Genomic DNA, 15,026 nt, shown 5'->3' with positions numbered 1-15,026 from the left:
ACAGAAACATGAGTTTGATTCTCTTATGATGCATTAATTCTGGATGTCCTGGCACTCGTTGTGTATATACGTGTGTGTGTGCAATGCATTTTCCCCTCGAGGCTTGTCATGGATGGGGTCATGCGCACTTTTGCAGTGGAGTGTCGTGGGTTTTCGGGCTTGTCCTCTCACGTGTGTGATGGCTCTCATTTATTGTTTTATTCATAAGTGTTTAGGCAAACCCATCACGAATGCTCGGTCACAGTGTTTTATTTACTGTTGGTTACTAGGTTACCAGTACCAGCATCATCCGCTCAAACAACTTGATGGAAATGCGAAGTTTGAAAAGATTCGCTTCACAGCTCTCGCATGAACACAAAACGCATGTGTCTTGGTACTTTTGTGAACGTGACTTGCAGATCAATATTTTTGATGTAAAACTGCACTTGCGTCACGGAGTCACATGGAGTACTCTGATGTCTTTACTTCCTTTCTGGACCTTGGAGTGGTAGTTGCATTGGATCTTTATGGAGGGTCAGAAACCTCTCAGATTTCATTAAAAATATCTTAATTTGTGTTCAGAAGATGAGTCTTACGGATGTTGAACGGCACGAGGGTGAGTAATTAATGACAGAACTTTCACTTTTGGGTGAACTAACCCTTTAATACCAGGTGTAAACAGGGCCCAAGTTAAATTGTTTACAAATTAGGGCTGTTACAACATTAGATTTTCGCTACACGATTGTTGTGACCAAAAGAATTCACTATAACAATATTATTGGCAAAACTGATATATTGCGGCAACCCATTCCAAATAATGCCCAAAAATGCCTTTGATTGCGGTTAACTTGTAATCAACCCAAAATATTCCTTTGAAGAAAGACCAAAAGTTGTTTTTGTGCAGTGTATTAACCAGCCTTCTAGTTTAAAAGAAAGTCAAAAGAGTGATTACAGACTGTACTGCCTGCTCCGTGTCTGACTTCCTGTGCCTCTGCTGCAGAGTGTGATGCCCTCTTCTCAGGACGACCTGTCTAAAGACAAGCCACGGCCTCTGTCCAGCATCTCACGGCAACAGAGGAGTAAGACCCACATCACCCGCACTGCCTCAGGTGGGTGTCGCTCCTTACACACACACACACACACACACACACACACACACACACACACACACACACACACACACACACACACACACACACACACACACACACACACCGACTCACCCTTCTGAATGCCTGAACTGTGTGCTTTCTTTAAAGGAGGAGGAGATTTTGGAGGAGCAGGGTCATCTCGCAGTATTTCTGATCAAGATCAAGACTATGAGAGAGAGGTAAGAGCATCGGTCATCTATCTTAATGACCTGTGATGTCAAATATGGGTTTATTTCACTCGCTGCTGAGGTCACATGATGGATGTTAGAGGAGCTTTGAGGTGCTTTTGGCTCCTGAGCGAGTTTTCTTGTCCTGATTTTGTGGTCTGTAGTAACTGCCCCAGTTCTCACTGTAATACTTACTATAGCAGTGTTTATGTACTACAGGGAGTGCAGAATTATTAGGCAAGTTGATTTTCTGATCATATTTTTTTCCCAAGCACATTTTACCAATTCCAATCCACATCAATCTTAATAACTACTATTAATATTGTTTTTAATCATTTATAAGTGATATATAATTGTTCATGAAGGCTGGAAATGAAAAATGCCTTATATTCAGGTGTGCAGAATTATTAGGCAAGTTTTCTTTTACAGGCAAAATGAGCCAAAAAAGAGATTTAACTCAGACCGAAAAGTCAAAAATTATTAAATACTCATGAGAAGGACGCAATACTAATGCAATACTAGAAATTGCAAAGTTAAAGCATGACCAAGGGACAGCAAAATGCTCATTGGGTCAGCGGGGTCAGACAAAAACAAGTGGAAAAGAAAAGACACATGTTAACTGCAAAATAATTAAGAATTAAGGTGAAGAATTAAGTGTGAAACCATCAGGAACCCTTTAGTCTCCAGCGCCACCATTTTCCAGAACTGCAACCTACCTGGAGTCTCCAGAAGTGCAAGGTGTCAGGATCTCAGAGACTTAGGTTAGCTAAAGAATCCTAAAAAATGACCCGCACTTGATAAGAATCACAAGCTGAAGTGTTATAAAATACATGAAGACTGGGTTTTAATAGGCCTTATAAACCGACAGCTTGAGAGTGACTCCTGAAGGACCAGCACCACATCCTCTTGTACCACTGTTTGAAGAATTTATCTTCCAGAATTGATGTGGATTGGAATTGGTAAAATGTGCTTGGGAAAAAAATATGATCAGAAAATCAACTTGCCTAATAATTCTGCACTCCCTGTATTAGAATATTTATTAATATTTTGAATTGGCTTCATTTTAATATAAGATTTAGTCATTTTATAATGTGATATTGTCATTTTTATTAATTTTTTTTTTTTTTTTTTTTTTTTTTTTTTTGGAAAACATTACTATTTTTAATGTTTTTGGAAGAAGTCTCTTCTGCTCATCAAGGCTTCATTTATTTGATCAAAAATGCATTAAAACCGTAATATTGTGAAATATTTAAAATAAGTTTTAAATATTTCACAATATTACTGTTTTAATGCATTTTTAAAATTTAAAATAATTTAAAATAACAGTTTTCTATTTTAATATGTTTTAAAATATAATTTATTTCTGTCATGCAAAGCTGAGTTTTCAGCATCATTACTCCAGTCTTCAGTGTCACATGATTTTTGATCAATCTTGGAAACAGTTGTGCTGCTTAATATTTTATAATATTTTTTATAACTGTGATACTTTTTTCAGGATTCATTGATGAATAAAAAGTTAAAAAGAACAGCATTTATTCAAAATAGAAATATTTTCTAACAGTAATAAGTCTTTACTATCACTTTTTATCAATTTAACACATCCTCGCTGAATAAAAGTATTAATTTCTTTAAAAAAAAATGAAAGAAAAAAAACTGACCCCAAACTTTTGAACGGTAGTGTATATTGTTACAAAAGATTTTTCATCAAAGAATCCTGAAAAAATATCACAGGTAATAAAAAAAAAATGAAACTGTTTCCAACATTGATCATAAATAAGCCTATCAGAATGATTTCTGAAAGATCATGTGACACTGAAGACTGGATCATTCAGCTTTGATCACATTTTAGAATATATTTAATTAGAAAACAGTTATTTTAAATTGTAATAACGTTTTTTTTTCTATATTTTTGATCAAATAAACACAGGCTTCTTTCAAAAACATTAAAAACAGTCATGTGTCCAAACTTTTTGACCGGTTTATTTTGAGCTGTATTCAGTTACTGAAAACATTTTTAATAGTTTTAGTTAAACCCACCTGGGCATTTTGCACTTTGCAAGAATTTGAAAACCAACCAGACAACAAGAATCTGATCTGCTAATCTTGTTTTGTTGTTTATCCCCGTTATAGCCCGACTCTGACTCGACCAAACATTCCACCCCCTCCAACAGCTCCAATCCCAGCAGCCCCCCGAGCCCCAACTCTCCCCACCGCAGTCAGCTCACTCTGGACAGCCTGGATCAATCACTGGACGGCTGAAAAAGGACAGCTCCCTCTTTTTTTCACCCTGCGCACACCCCCCCCAAGATCAATCCGCTCTGCTAGGACTCGCTAAGAAGTGCCAAGACTCTTCCAAGTCACCTGCTCACCCGACACAAGGGCCAAAGGTTTACCCCAAATCCTGCTGCTGGGTAGACGCATCAATCGCCACAAGCGGAACGTGTTGGGTTAGTGCCGGAGAGCGTCAGAGCCACCAAAAAAATAAATAAAAAAAGATAAAAGCCTGCCCCCTGGTGGAAATGTTGTGGTATTACACTAACTGGGTCAGATTTAACAGTATAATGGACTTTTATTTTATTTTAAATCTTAATTTCATGCCATGCTCCTGCAATTTTGTTTGTTTCATTATTATTTTTATTTACTTTAGTAAGTGAACATGCATTACATCTGCTGTGTCAGAATTGCTTCTGGATTCTTAGCTTCCCTTCAAAGTAACGATGGGAAAGAGACTTCTTATGCTGTTTTTAAATGTATATTATCAGGAACACTCGACCAGAGAGGAGCGGATCGGGAGGAAAGGAAACGAGGATGATATAGGACTGAGACTTTCTTGTATAAACCAATCGGACCCGTAACATGATGCGTCACAGACCCGTGAAACGTCTCGCCTCATCTCATATGAGCAATAGACAGAGACTTTGGAGGTTTAAAGCCAAACCAGAGGGCACTTTTATTGTCATATAACTCCTCTTTCTCTCTCTCTCTCTCTCCAGTAAATCAGCCTTTATAATATTCATGTTTTAACTTAGATGTTTCCCACAAAGATATCTAGTTCAGCTTATCACCCGGAGGAAAAAAAAACAAGCAACAAAAATGAAGACTTTACATATAGATAAGTGTTTTAAAGAGAACGGCACACTGCTACAACTATTCATAGGATTTCAGTAGTTCCTCTTAAGCTGCTGCTTTGTGTGCTCTATTTAAAAATAAAAGTTAAAAAATATATATGTGATAAGGTTATCTCACCATAGCCATGCTCTGATTCCGGTTCACGATGTTTGACACGTGCGAGCAGCCGCGTGGGACCGTCACTGTTAAAGACTCCTATCGCAGCGCTGATATGAGTTTTTGTTTGTTGACATGCTTAAGATCCGCATGCATGGCCGGCATATCCATTATCACTCAAGTGTGCCTTCAGTGCCAACTTCCATTTCAGTAAGAAACTGTCCGCTAAAGCATTTCGCTGGTTTTGACGAGGCTGACGGTAATGTATTATGTTGTCCCCCTCCCTTCTGAAATACTGTAAGACACTTGCACATGTTTTTAATCCAAGGAAATAATTTTGTGTGAATGGTTTTACCTGTACCTCCTTCCCCACCCATACTTCACTCGTCCGCTTCATCAGATGGGCGTTGATCCTCAGAACACTACTGCTTTTACTTTAAAAGAAAGAGAAGAAAAAAAGAATCACAGGTTGAAATCTTTGTAATTATTGACTTGATAGCCACAAGAATTTGAACAAACAATAAAAAGAGTACCTGTTGTGCTTTTTGTTGAATTTGAATCATTTATATTTATGCTTAAAAATCATTGTTCTTTGGTTGTTTAAGTGTGTATGCGTCTCATTTGACTACTTAAAGTGTGACACTTAGGGGTAAGTACCAGTACGCAGTTTAGACGGTGTTGACTACAATTAACTTACCAGACAGTTTTTTTTTTTTTTTGCATAGCCAAGAATTTTATAACACTTTTGAATTTTGTGTAGGATAACTAATGATTAGGAGTAACCTATTAATGCACATTGGGACATTAAAGGATTAGTCCACTTTCAAATAAATAATTCCCATGTCATCCTTGATGTCAATGTCCTCCTTTCTTCATTTGAAAAGAAATGAAGGTTTTTGATGAAAACATTCCCGGATTTTTCTCCATATAGTGGACTTCAGTGGCCTCCAAACGGTTGAAGGTCAAAATTACAGTTTCAGTGCAGCTTCGAGGGCAGTGTATTACTGCCCTCCTCAGGTCAAAGTTTGAACTAAATTGTCATATTCAATATGCTAGTGCAAGTATATAGAAATTAGTTCAAACTTTGACCTGTGGAGGGCAGTAATACACTGTAGAGCAGCATCTACACTGTAATTCTAATAGAGAAGAAGAAGAGCGCTAGTTCATGATGAGCATTTATGGTTAAAATGTATATAATTTATTTTATTTTTTTAGAAAATGAGCAATGGTTTCACTAGACAAGACCCTTATTTCTCATCTGGGATCGTGTAGAACAATTTGAAGCTGCAGTGAAACTAATTTTGACCTTCAACTGTTTGGTGCCCATTGAAGTCCACTATAAGGAGAATAATCCTGGAACGTTTTCATCGAAAACCTTCATTTCTTTTCTACTGAAGAAAGAAAGACATGAACATCTTGGATGACATGGGGGTGAGTAAATTATCAGGTAATTATTTGAAAGTGGACTAATCCTTTAAGCTTTCTCTTATTTATTTATTGTCTAAATTCATTGTCAGTGGGTGCAAAACTCTTTGCTGCTGGATGTTTATTCTGTAACAATATCTCGTATGTTAGTATTGACTTTTATACAATATGCACATTAATTGCAGTTACAAAATCTGGATGGCACTGGCTTTGACTAGTAAATGAATGACATACAGTATGATACAGTGCAGTGCACTACTTTAATATTCTTAATATTCAATTAACTCCAATTGACTTTTGAATATATAAAATAAAATAGAAACCGATACAGACAGTAGGAACCGTTGCCAAGCATAATAAAGTATAAATTGTCTCTTACTTTAAATTGGTAACTTTACAAATATGTATTCAGCATCATTATGGATACACACACACACATACACACACACAAGACGTATCAAATATGTCAGATTGTGTCTGCTAAACCAGGGGTGTGTATACTAATGGTCAACATTTGAAGTGGATCAAAAAAGTTCATCAAATTTTTCCTTTTGAAGAAGGTTTTAGGACAATTCTGATGAAAAGTTATGATCCACTACTGTAGTTAACTTGAGGGAGTGAGTCTGGACACTGACTGTGTCGGAAGGCTGTCGTTTTTGCATAGTTTGGTCTTGCTGTTTAATCATTTGAAACTTAAAGCTGCAGTCTGTAATTTTTGTCTCTTTGTCGCCTATCTTTGTTTGAAACCTGCGGTTGCAGTTATTTGCAGAATTATCATCTTAACGTGGGTTGTGCATCGGCACGTATGGAAGTAAAATAATGACAAATGTTTTTGAAACAAAAAGCTTGTTGAATTGCACTACTTGAAAAAAAAAATTGCATTGCATTAACCGTGTTTGCATTTTAATGCGTTGTGTTTTTAGAGTTTTTTATGGGCTGGAATTCAACATAGTTGTATATTTAAGCTGTGAATATTTAAATTCCAAACATTTTCATTATTAAAAATTCAATAATCCATTTTCACCTTTCAGATTTCACTTCCAAAATATTCAATCGGTTTAAAAATGCCACCTTAAATATTCGACAGGCAATTATTGGTCCATTTTATTTCGCTTTACAAATTCAGTTAACACTTTTCTTTTTTTTTCTTTTTCTTTTTTTTTTTGCACCAACTGCAACAGTGTTTCATTAAGAATACTTGTGCTTTGGTAAAGTAGATCCGCTAAAGTTGTCTGCTTTTACGACATTCAAATGATTGTTGTACAGTAGTAAGGTTGAGGCCCTACTGAACTATGAAAATATTTTCTTTTAACTAAACAAATGTAGCTGTAATAGAAAGAGCATTAGTGCATTAACACTGACACAAACTGAGAATATCCTAAACATCTTTTGTGCAACAATTTTAAACTGGGCATTTAGACACACTTTGACATCAACTCATCATACAAACCTCAACAATGGTGACAAAACAAATTGCTAAAATTAATGCCGCAATGCATGCTGGGATCCATGAATGAGTTTTGATTGGTTCACCCAGAATGCACTGCAGCATGAAGCTGGTTGTTGATACCGTAGTTCAAAACTTACTGTCTAGCATGTTTTTTTTTTTTTTTTTTTTTTAATTCTTCCAAAGATCAGGTTGTCATGACACTGCTGGAGCAAATGCTGCAGTATCACAAGATCAGTAGAAAATTTAGAGTCACTAATATCACTAAACCTTAACAATCAGTGATGAGGTTTCAGATTTGATCAGTGACGCAAAACAATTTATCATGCTTATATCATTAATAAGTAACAAGCACCACCATATTTCATTTCTGGCTTTCTTTACCACAATAAATATGTTATCTGAACAGTGTTAAAACAGCCAAAATAAAAAAAAAAAATCCATATATCATGAGCAGAACTAAACACTATTCACCAAAATGGTGACTTGAAACAAAATGATTTTTAATTATAAATAAGTGAAGCTGGTAAAGCTGTTTTTGCAGTTGTTTAATCATCCTCTGTTGAGATCTTGAGAGATTTCATTTAATTTTTTTGCAGTTGATGTTTAAGTGGCTGAAATCAGATCAGTTATTGTTTGCAGTAAAAATGAATTGGAATGAAAAAGTTCTCAAGTTACACATAGATGAAACTTTTGGAATAAAATAATATTTACAACTGACCTTAAGAACAATTTAAAAAAATAATTATTTATTTGGTTTAACTAAGAAAATAAGTCAAATTAGGTTAAATGAAAATGAGCTGTGGTATTGAAAACTTAAAAAAAGTAAGTTAATTTTACATTTGTAAAGTTATTCCAACTAAACTTTATAAGTTCAAATAACTAAATTGGTCAAGTTGAAAATAGTTAAAATTCTAAGTAAATACAACTTGACTGAATCAATGTAAAAAGAGATATATATATATATATTTTTTTTTCTTTTTTTTTTTCTCTCCACTGTTCATATATGAACATATCAAACCTCAGAGCTGATTTCTATAAAGATGGATCACTCATCCAGAGTCAAACTACAGAGATGATCATCTCTACTGTCTCACAGTCACATGAGGGCTTCTACTCCTGCAAACACCCAGAGAGAGGAGAGTCGCCCAAGAGCTGGATCTCAGTCAGAGGTGAGAGTCGTGAAACTCATGTATTTCTTCATATGTCCTCGTTCAGATACAGTGCATGATAAAGTGCTTGTGCGTCTCTTTTTCAGGGTCTCGTTCAGACCTCTCTGTCCTCAAGATACTCAGTTCTGTACTGGCAGCTTGTCCATATCTGCTAGTGACGGTCGTGCTGATTTACAAATGCTGCAGAATGAGAGGTCAAACACCCCAGTGATTTATTATCATTATATTTAATTGGCCGACAAATCAGTCAAAAGAATCATTATTATTATGTGATGTCACGTTTGGCTTTGCTCACTGAGGGTTTGTTCTTTGTAAAGCTGCTTTAAAAACTGTCAAAACTGCTTTACAAATACTTAATTGTCAAATTTGGTTAAATTAATGTACTTAAAAGATGATGATGGTAGTTCATAAAAGCAAGAAAAAGGAGTAAATGCTGAGATATTTGATCAGTGTATTTAACAGTTACATGAAGAGGAAGAAACTTTAATCTGATATTAATTTGTTGTGAAGGTCAGAAAACTTCTAGAATCTCTCAATGTCTCTTTCACAAGCTCAGGCAGATCATTATGACTGTAAAAGTCATGTTTTAGGAGCGACAACTTCAGTCCCCTTTATTGTTGTTGTTCTGAGTGTGAATGACATACAGGAGTCACTCCTGATTCCCAATGTCTGACATTTGTCATGTTACGGTTGTTAAAGTCAGCATGAACCTTATTTTCCTCTTTAAATATTTATATTTTGCTTTATTTAAAATGAAATGCCTCTCTTAAGCCTGACAAGACAGTGACTGTTTATAAAGTTTTGAATGTTTTTTATTACATTACTGCTATTTATCAGCATATTTCATTAGCTTTTCAGTATTCATTTATAAGTGAAAGTTTAATATTTTTATTTTGTTCTGCTTTATGTAATACAGAGCAGTCCTTTACAATGTAAGGCTTGTGTGATGTTTCACATTATAACCACATGAACACACTGTCATTTATGTTTATTCCTTATTTTAATATAAAATGTATTGCTGCAACATTTAATATTTTAACTGTTTGTTCATTTTTTTTTAAATAAAGAAACAGGCCTTTTTAAAATATTTTACTGTCACATAAAAGCAGAAGAATTGTGACCTCTGACTATAATGAATCAAGTTTGGTAACACTTTAGTATAGGGAACACACAGAAACTATTAACTATGACTTCTAATTTACTGCTTATTAATAGTTAATAAGTTAGTTGTTAAGTTTAGGTATTGGGTAGGATTAAGAATGTAGAATAAGGTCATGCAGAATAAGGCATTAATATGTGCTTTATAAATACTAATAAACAGCCAATGTTCTAGTAATATGCATGCTAATAAGCAACTTTAAAAGGCCCTAAAATAAAGTGTTACCTCAAGTTTTAATCTCTTGAAAGTTTGGATTTTGCAGCATAAAACTACTGTAATATACAGAAATGATTACAGTTATTATGGAAAGAAAAAGAATATAACTAAAATTTTGAACAATTCTTGAACATGCATTTCTTTTGCACAGAATTCACACATGATAATTTTTACACATCCTGTGGTTCTGACTGTTAAAACTGTGTAAAAATGTTACATAATGTTCACGCAAGAGCTGCTGATTGTGTGACATGATGGTTTTTATCACTACAGCTGTGAAGAAAATGTTGAAACCCAGAAAACTTTAGTGTTGTCTGTATGAAGCCATTTAGCAATTCCAAGCCAAAGTGTGGGTAATAAGAGTCTTGTGGAGTTTCTGAACTCCAGGGTTAAAAACATTAATTTGTTACCATTGTGATTCTAATAGAGAATATTCACACACAGACACACAAGCTCACACACAAAATTACTGTTTTTTGTTAGACCTACACAGGTACTCTGAATTTAAAGTTGTTTTCTAGTAGGATCATTTATACATGTACATACTCCTGAGTCAAAGAGCCCAGGTAGCCACAACAGTTTGGCCCAATAATGGCCCAGATCTGGCAGGCCGAAAGAAATAACTCAGCCCAGTTGCGGTTGCCAGACTCAGGATGGACGCAGGATAAATGACTCCTCAGAATCAGCCCAAATACGCTGGACCGAGTCCGGCTTCCAAAACTGCCAACATTGGGCCACAATCACGCCGATAAAGACTGAACACTTGGCTGGTACTGGTCCAAGACTGGGTACTGAAACTGAGCCGACACTGCTGGCAATGGGCCATAATCATGCCAACAAAAATGTTACACTTAGCCGGTAATGCCTTACAGAATGAAAAGATATTTCGATATATTTATGAGCAATATATTATATCCTCCTGAGACCCAGGAAAAAAAAAAAAAGTTTTTTGAATTTAGTATTTTTTTCATGTCATTATATTGTTTAGAGCATTAGAAACATTAAAAAATAACATTTTTGAAAAATTATATTTTATTCATATGTTATGCTATGTCCTCTATAGTGGACACCAGGACTAAGTTGTTTGAAAAATAACATGGCATGAAATGACATGTATAGGCAAAAACAATGGTACATTTTTTTTAAACACCAATTAATTTTTAGGCTTCAGGATTGTTTTTAACCAAGCTTTGTATAAAGATGATTCTCAACTATGTTATGAAAGATAAGATGGAATTAACCCTCTACAGCACAGCGTTGCCATCAGGCAACAGAAGTTTTCTTAAGCCCTATGTTTAGTAAATTTTTCTTTAAATGATTACAACCAATTAGAAATGTCGAGAAAGTACCAAAGAACAGTCCAGTAAGGTGTTGGAGTCAATATCAAGCACCATTAAGAAGTGGGACGTCCTGTTCGGACACATGGTCAGCACATGGTGTGAGAAGAAGGCAATATTATTTGCTTTAGTAATCTTATTTAAAACGACATGAACTGTACATAAAAAATATGTGTGTGTGTATGAAGGTGTAGAGGAGCCTTTTGTCAGGTTTTATGAAGTTTTTTTTATTTTGCATGTTCAGAAATTCAGTTTTTCTTTTCGTTGCCTCAGGGCAATGTTGTGCAATAAGGGGTACTTTTCGAGGAGGTTTTAGACAGTATCTCTCATTGGCAACAATGTATTATAAGAAGGGAAGATGCAGGGTTCCTGGGTGTGCAGGAACACCCAAAGTGATGTGCAAAAATTGTAACATACACCACTATGTCACAGCAGAGAAGAAGTGCTTTTTGAAGTTTTGTACGGAGTGAAATCTTATTACTTGAAGTACATTATATGGCATAGCACACTACATGATACAGACATCAAATTCAATATATCAATGTCTTTCAAGTGTTTTTCCCTTTTTACTTAATGATTTCTTGAATTAGTTTTTTTTTTTTTTAAATTGATTTTGATGATAATTTTCTCTATGACTGTACCATTGTCGCACAACGTTGCGAAAACGAAAAAATATTTTGGGGTTGGGGGAGGGTGTTTTTTTTTTTTTTTTTTTTTTTTTTTTATAAAATGTTCCCAAATGAACCAAAAAATGATGTGGAATATTTTTTTTTTTTTCATGTGCCATCAACATGTGTGCAGTAGAGGGTTAATTGATATACCATTTTACTTTATGCAATATGTTGGTAAAATAGTCATACATGGATTTTCCCATTTAATACAATGTATCTATACACTGTATCTAATTTGCATATTAATGTGTTCTTGGAGCAACATGTCATGGAAAAAGAAGTGTAATAATAGGAGTAATAATTGGCAACATTTTCATAATAATATATATTAATTAATAGGAATATTGATATATAATTTACTTGTTGTATCTCCTAAAATGCCTGATAAACATGATTTAAGTCCCGGTGTCCTCTACTGAGGCCATGTATGAAATCAATGTCCTGTTTCATAACAGAAAGTCATATTTTGATTTGAAACCCCATAACATTTTCCTGAGATGTTGATTTATAACAAACAATTTGAAAATTAGTTCGATTTAAATAATTACAAAATATTATCATATTTCCATAAGAGTGCTAATTTTCATTTCCAGTCATTAAAGGCCAAGAAGTTGTTGTTGTCATGGCGAAACCTCTAAAAATTTTGTATCTCTGCAAAGCTCTGAATGTGCTCTTTACAGGACTTAAAACTGTGCCATGTATGATTTCAGAGAAAACCACAAAATATAATATCTACTACAGAGGACAGAAGTCTATTCCCAGGTCCCAGAAGGATATGTTGTGATATTCTGAATAATATATGAAAACATATACTGTGACATCTAATATATGTACTCAAAGTTGAAAGTTTCTAATATAAAAACATACAAAAAGAGCATTGGGACATTGATTGACTGCAAATACTTTGTGCTTGTTTGAAACTAAATAAAAAATAAATAAATAAAAAACATAACATAAAGTAGTTAGTAGACATCACTGCAATACAGTTATTGCCTTTCAAATAAAGCAACATGCAGCATATCATCAGTGTTTCTTGGTCTTCTGCTGGACTGAAGCACCGGATTTACTCTTCAGCACAATGGTGACCCACAAAAATCCCAACTCAACATTACACACTTACAGATCTCTCAAGATCTCAGCAGAGGAGGATTAAACAACAAAAACAGCATTACCAGCTTCAATTATTACTAACAGTTTGACTTTATTTCTGTCATAAGTCTGCAGAAGTTCTTATTCAGAGGTTTAGATGTTGATGATTTATTGAAAATAATACATTTTGTAGTCACCATTATGATGATCAGTGTTTACTTTAGTTGTGCTCTCAACTCGACTTTATAACATTCGGGTTTTTTTTCTTTTTTCTGGCTGTTTGTAAAACGCAGAAAAATGCTGTGGACGATCTATTGAATGTTTGTTGATGAATCATCATTAAACATCCTGAGCCACAGATCTCACCCCATGGTTTATCACTGATCAAAAATGTGTTAAAGGTCCAGTGCTGTTGTGGTGATCAGATCATTTTTTTAGCACATTGTGTTCAAAACATTTTGAACTACTACCATATTAAGGCACACACAGACATCAAGCATCAGCGTATGAATCTTAACAATGGTGACATGCTTCATGCTGGAGTGCATGCTGGGAACCTTGGATGAGTTTTATACTGTGGTAGCTCCCAGAATGCATTGCAGCGTTAAACTAATCACCATTATTGAGATTCATCCGCTGATTCTTGATGTCTGTGTGTGTCGAAATACAGCAGTAGTTCAAAATGTTTTGGACACAATGTGTTTAAAATGTATCTGAAACTACAACAATGGTTGATGTCTTGTTATAGTTTCAAAGTGTTTATAATACAACATTTAAAACACTTACACACTGTTGATCATCGATAAATCTTGAGATGAGATCTGTGGCTTATAATGTTTAATGATGATTGACATCATCAATAAACATCTAACAGATCATCCCCAGAATTTATCTTGGCTTTTTTAGCCATAATGACTGTGTCATATAAACGCACATTTACAGCAGTCAGAGAAAGCTAATGTTGTAAAGGCAAGGGTCAAGAGCCCAACTAAAGTAAACACTAGGGCTGAAACGATTAGTCAACATTAATGACAACGTCGACAAATATTTTTGTTATCAAATAGTCTCTTGATCTCATACAACCTATTTGAAGGGCCTGCAATAACCCGGTTTGACCAGTGGGGCGCTGTAGCGCAATGCTGTAATGCAGCCCACCCGGATCCAATCCAATAAAAGAAGGCAGCGCTTTGGAGTGCATAGTGCAAACGAAGTTGAACCCATGAAATGTGGGAGATTAACATAGCATAAACATAACAAACATAACGTTTAGCATAAATACAAAAAAATGCTGTCATGCAGGGCCACCAACTCTTTCAAACTTACTGTTCTCACGCCAAACGTCCATTTTCTCACACAGTGAAAGATACACAGCAGAGCAAAGAGGACACAGACAACGTGCTGACAGATACGACAGATCAGGTTACTTTTGATATAAAACAGTCTCAGCTTTTAAATTCTGTCAATTTTACTACAGGATTCAAACAACACGTGGTTTTGATGCTGTTTAACGTGGTGAGACAGATCGCTGTAGCACCTCAGGTCAAGCGGCACGTGAACCTATTATCTGTTCCTCTCTGCTATTACAGCACGAAATACACATGAATGAACATCAAAAGGTATGTTGAAAGATACAGTACAACTTACTGAAATGAATCCATCTCTAATGTAATCACTTAAAGGTGCTAAAGAGGATCTTTTCGTATGCGTAAGAGCAGCCCCCCTCCTTCACAGCTCGTTTCAAGGGAACGCCTCCCAAAACTCATGCACGAGTATTGGAACACGAGTGTTTACCACCGGCATTCGCTGTGTCGTGTTAGTGGATTCATTATGTCGGACTCACCGCAGGTAACTCATAATCTGCAGTTGTTACTCCTGTCTCCTGACAAAAACATTGCATGCGGCGACTGTGGAGTGTGGAAAGTTACTGGAGCGCGCAGCCGCGCTCGTCTCTCACAAGGAACGTCACGGCAGTGATTGACAAGCCAGAG

General features: G+C 35.4%; 1 protein-coding gene across 7 annotated transcripts in view; it reads left to right on the top strand.

Annotated features, from left to right (window-relative positions):
- The window catches only part of cdc42bpb (CDC42 binding protein kinase beta (DMPK-like)), a 98,223-nt gene extending 93,148 nt beyond the window's left edge, over positions 1-5,075 (top strand). For all 7 annotated transcript variants that reach the window (XM_048208335.1, XM_048208333.1, XM_048208337.1 and 4 more), the window contains 3 exons: positions 980-1,088; positions 1,239-1,309; positions 3,428-5,075. In XM_048208335.1, coding sequence (XP_048064292.1) covers positions 980-1,088; positions 1,239-1,309; positions 3,428-3,556 — 309 coding nt within the window. In that variant the 3' untranslated portion in view covers positions 3,557-5,075. The remainder of the gene's footprint in view (positions 1-979; positions 1,089-1,238; positions 1,310-3,427) is intronic.
- Positions 5,076-15,026: the final 9,951 nt, after the last annotated feature.

This window comes from Megalobrama amblycephala, linkage group LG11 (assembly GCF_018812025.1).
Source record: "Megalobrama amblycephala isolate DHTTF-2021 linkage group LG11, ASM1881202v1, whole genome shotgun sequence".
In the NCBI taxonomy this organism is placed as follows: domain Eukaryota; kingdom Metazoa; phylum Chordata; class Actinopteri; order Cypriniformes; family Xenocyprididae; genus Megalobrama; species Megalobrama amblycephala.
This window is presented reverse-complemented; position numbering and strand designations above follow the sequence as displayed.